This window comes from Pinus tabuliformis, chromosome 5_1 (assembly GCF_031772625.1).
Source record: "Pinus tabuliformis cultivar Carrire ecotype Pingquan chromosome 5_1, CPIR1, whole genome shotgun sequence".
Classification (NCBI taxonomy): domain Eukaryota; kingdom Viridiplantae; phylum Streptophyta; class Pinopsida; order Pinales; family Pinaceae; genus Pinus; species Pinus tabuliformis.
Genome location: NC_142305.1, coordinates 405081719 through 405086794, shown reverse-complemented (window position 1 = coordinate 405086794; position 5076 = coordinate 405081719). Strand labels below are relative to the sequence as shown.

At 44.5% G+C, this 5076-nt stretch overlaps 1 protein-coding gene across 1 annotated transcript; it reads left to right on the top strand.

Moving 5' to 3' along the window:
- Positions 1–2219: 2219 nt before the first annotated feature.
- LOC149165194 (uncharacterized) lies at positions 2220–2789 on the top strand. The gene has a single exon (XM_089429742.1). It carries the CDS (start codon positions 2220–2222, stop codon positions 2787–2789), a length of 570 nt encoding a protein of 189 aa, XP_089285868.1.
- The last annotated feature ends 2287 nt before the right edge of the window (positions 2790–5076 follow it).

Sequence of the window (5076 nt, the reverse complement as noted above, 5' to 3'; positions counted from 1 at the left end):
GCGCCCTGAGACTGCGTAGGTGCCCCCGGGTAGATCTTCTTGGAACTTGAGTGGGTCCTCGCGGAGGTTTTTCTGCGCCTGCGGGGATCCACCGAGAGACCTTCTCCAGGCCGCGGCTGCCTTGGCTGGTGTTTTTTCTCCATGGAGGAGCCCTCTCCTCCTCCTCCTTCTATAGCAGAAGCCTTCAAAGCCCTCCTAGCCTCTCTGCCCAAGAAGAAATGCTCGGAAGCCGCGAAATCTGTAAAAAGGTTGGAAGATATCCCAGAGATCACCCTCCCGCCAGAAGGGCCGATCCAAGTAGCTCTCTCCCTGGCAGATCGGGCACTGGTAGGGTAGTTTATAGGACTCCTGCCTTCCCCGAAGATAACCGAAAACTGGGTTGCCAGAAACTGGGCACCTCTGATCCAAAACAAGGTAACCTCTTACTTCCTCGGGAGAGGCTACTTCTTGTTTGAATTCTCTGCAAAAGAAGACAAAGATCTAATTTTCAGGAATGGCCCCTACTTCATGGGCCCTCAAGGGCTGTACTTAAATAAATGGACTTCGGACTTCGATCCGGCGGTGGACGTGCCAACAACAGTTCCGGTTTGGGTAAGGCTTCCCAACCTACCAGTTCACTGCTGGAACTAGGATTCGTTGAAGCACATTGGAAATACCCTGGGAAAATTCATAGACAAGGCCAACAGCAAGGATCAATACGACTGTGCCAGAATCTGTGTAGAGGTAGATCTAGAAGTCGGACTACCGGAAGCCGTCAAAATAGTGGTTGGTCCCTGGACCCATGTACAGAAACTGGATTATGAACAATTGCCATTCAAGTGCCGGAAGTGCCATGTCTACGGGCATCTCACAAGGGACTGCCCATCCAAAGGAGGGGAAGAAAAAGGAAAGGAAGAGGGATGGAACCAGGCAAAGAGATCCAAAACCTCTCACAGGAAAAACACAAATGGCAGTGCCAAGAACCCGCAAGAGGGCATTGCTCAAAAGTCAGCCAGGGAAAACCAAGGTAACAAATTTGAAATCCTTGGATCTAAAGTCATGACCACGCAGGAAACATAAGTGCCAAAGGAGATCTCTGCCTCAAAAGCTTCCCCCTCCATCAAAAATATACCAGAGGAGAAGGCCTCCGAAGAAGAAGGGGAAACCCAAGAGTCCGAAGATTCAAAGGAAGAAGGTGAAATTGGGGAATCCCAATCCTCTCCCAGAAGATCTACATGAGGGCGAAAGACGACAAAAGAAAAAAGAGAACAAGAAACTTACAAGGACAAACTCCAGGGTAGCCAGCCAACGCTAGAGAAGCTCCTTTCAAAAACCCCGAAGGTGACTAGAATTCAATCCCAGGGCTCTAAGGGAGCCCACCAAGGCAGAAATATATAATGAAGTTTGGCTCCTAGAATTATAGGGGGATGGGTACCTTAGCAAAGGAAGAAGCGATGAGCAGCTTAATAAGACTGGAATTCCCAGATATCCTCCTCATCCAGGAGACCAAGATGGAGGAATCATCCTTCCTCCAATCAAGCCAGAAATGGTGGAAAAAGAATGGAGCGCATGCAGTATCGGCCCGGGGAGCGTCGGGAGGACTTGGGACACTCTCGAACAAAAACAAGTCTTTACTAATCTCTGAATCCCTAAATACTCATTGGATCTTTTCAAAATTACAGCATCTAGAAACAAAGGAGATTATTTGTATTTTCAATGTGTATGCTGCTAAGAATGCAGGTGAGAAAAAGAACTGTTGGGATTCCATCAAAAACCTAGCAGATCTAGAAAATTTGGGAAATATTATCATTTCCGGAGATCTAAATCTCACACTCTGAGCTTCAGAAAAAAGAGGAGGCAGCATAGTCATGGATCCGGCAACAGAATGGGCTGAAGATCTCATGCAAGAATGGGATTTGCTAGACATAAAACCAGTCACAGGTACGTTCACTTGGTCAAATAAGAGAATGGGGTTGGGATACATAACAACATGACCGGATCCTTTTCTGGTTCAAAGCTCCTTCCTTCTCTTGGAGCTGGAGGCTAAAATGCGCATTCTCCAAAGTAGTGTCTCGGATCATAAGCCCATCTGTCTAGATCTTACTCCTTCTAAGGATCTAGGGCCTATACCGTTCAGGTTCAGTTCCCTGTGGACCAAAGAGGTAGATTTCATGCAAAAGATTAGAGAATGCTAGAGGGATACGGTCAAGGGATCTCCATTCTTTGTTTGGGAAGAAAAAATGCGTAGGGTAAAAAAGATGCTAAAGGGCTGGATAAAAACCTTACCAAATCCTGCAATGGAAAGGAAAAAAATTCAAAAAGAGCTGGAAGTTCAGCACCTTCATCTGGAAGTTGCCGACATCACCAAAGAAGAGCTAGACAAGGAATATCAGCTGCAGCAAAAATTCCATAGGGCATGCCTGGCAAAAGAGGAATATTGGAGGCTCAAGTCAAGGAGTCTATGGCTCAAGGCTGGAGACCGTAGTTCCTCGGCTTTTCACAAGCAGACCCAAGCTCGAAAATGTCGTAACAGTATTTCAGAAATAAAAAATGAGGAGAACACCTTAGAAGATTTCGTCAACATCAAGAAGGCTGCATCAAAACACTTTGAAAAAATGTATTCTGAAGTTGAGGAGATCACCCAAAACGGCAATTTGCTAGACAATGTCCCCAAGTTCATCAACACAAAGATGAACCAGATGCTAGAAGATAAAATCTCGACAACGGAAGTCAAAGAAGCGTTGTTTGCTATGGAACCCGACAAAGCTTCGGGCCCTGATGGATTTACTCCCAAGTTTCTACAAGTATGATGGCAGATAGTGGAGAAGGATTTCATGAAAATGATAAATAAATCCCAAGAATGCAAGAAAATTGGGGGTTGTACAAACTCAGCCTTCCTCGCACTTATCCCCAAAGAAAAAGGTGCTAACACCTTTAATATATTCCGTCCAATATCACTTTGCAATGTTGGATACAAAGTGATCACTAAAGTCATAACTAATAGATTGAAGAAAATTCTCCCAAAATTCATCCCGGAGAACCAAGGAGGTTTTATCCAAGGCAAACAATTGGTAGACAATTTTATTTTGGTCCAAGAGGCGATCCACTCGAGTTAGTGCCACAAAGAACAAGGTATGGTTATTAAACTCGATTTAGCTAATGCATTTGATCGTGTGAGACATAAATTTGTGTTTGATGTTATGTGCAAACTGGGTTTTGGACAAAATTTCATTAAACGGATCAAAGCTTGTATCTCCGAACCCTGGATTGCCCCTCTTGTGAATGGCAGGGCTACTGATTTCTTTAAAGCATCCAGAGGGCTGAGGCAGGGGTGCCCGCTGTCTCCTCTCCTCTTCGTGCTACAAGCCTCTACCCTTAGTTTCCACTTAAACGAAAAATAGCAAGACCAAGAGATAGCTGGGCTATGCATAAAAAGAGGGACAAAAAGTATCAATCATTCCCTCTTTGCTGATGATATGCTGCTCCTGGGGGCTGCATCTCAACGGATGGCTAGGAAATTCAAGGATGTTTTGGAAGACTACTGCCAAGCTTCAGCCAGTGAATTAAACAGGGGGAAGTGTCATACTTATTGTTGGAACGTCCCAGCAGTTGTTGCTAGTGACATAGCCAGATTCCTAGGATTTGTTGCTTCAGCCTCTTGGAATTCTTTGAAATACCTCGTGCTCCCTATCTTTCAAAAGAGAGCTACAAGCAAGGACTGGCTCCCTGAAATTGAAAAAATCAAAGCCGAAATGCAGGCCTGGGGGTCAACATGGCTCAACTTGGCCGGGAAATCAGTGCTAATTAAATTAGTGTTGAGCAGTTTGCCTCTCTTTCAATTTTATGTTCTGTTGGCACCAATGGGCATCATAAAAAGCATAGAGGAGCTAATCAGAAAATTCCTTTGGAAAGGAGGAAAGAATAATGAGAAAAGGCTCTCTTTAGTAAACTGGGAAACAGTCTCAAGGCCGTTACAAGAAGGAGGACTAAACTTTAAGGATATAAACACCCAAAACTTAGCAATGGGAGCTAAACTAATCTGGAAGATTATAGCACCAAAGCCTAGTTGGTTTCAGTTGGTGCTGTGGAAGAAATACTTCAGAGGCCAGAGACTCAAGTGTTTGGAACAGAAAAAAGAGCACTTCATAACTCCTCTCAGCAACCTAATCTCCAAAGTCGGGCCTCTTATAAGAGAGAACGCCTATTGGATTCCCGAGAACGGTAAACACATCAAAATTTGGGAGGATAACATCATGAACAGACCTCCTCTTTCGAACTCAAGCCTAAGCAGAGAGCTGAAAACGTGGATGGACGAGGCCAACGTTAAAACGCTATGGGATATTTCGATCTGGCATGATGATAGTTGGGCAGGCTAGAAATCAGATGTCCCAGCTACGTGGATGCCAGATTATGCCACGCTGCTTCAGCTACTTCATGGAGCAGCCCCCACGCATGCAAAAAAGAAGGATACGAGAGGATGGGGAGAAAAATAGTTTGGTTATTCAGGTATCGCAAGGCTACATCAAACTCAGGGAGAGACCCCACGTTCCACCAAATCCAGCGCCTTGGAACAGCATTTGGAATTTCCCCACTATCGCAAAGATTGACTTCTTCTGTTGATTGTTTTGCCACCAAAAAATATTAACAGAAGATATATTACAGAAAATGGGCTTCCATGGCCCATCAAGATGCGTCCTTTGCAAAGAAAATTCTGAAACGGCTGGTCATATTTCACTGAATTGCAAATTCACAGTCCAAGTCTGGTAGGAGCTCCTCGGAACGTGGAATTCGATGCTCATCCTTCCCCTAGATGTCCCGAATTTGTTCAAAGGATGGTTGGCAAGATACCCAAGCTCAAGTCCAAAAAATAAGATTGTCAAACTTGCTTCGACTGCCTTGCCTAAATTTATTAGTTGGCATATTTGGTTGGAGAGGAACAGAAGGATCTTCAGAGGTAAGGATCAAAATTACAAAGTAGTAGCAAACACAGTTAAGGGGCAGTTAAATGAATGGCTGAGTGACAAAAAGGATGATACAAATCTAAGCCAAGATGACAGAGAATTTGGAGCAGCTCTCAATCTTAGCTTCCAAAAGTCG

Bases quoted from the DNA above. Each gene is read 5' to 3' on its own strand.
- LOC149165194 (XM_089429742.1), top strand. From the start codon at position 2,220: ATGCGTAGGGTAAAAAAGATGCTAAAGGGCTGGATAAAAACCTTACCA.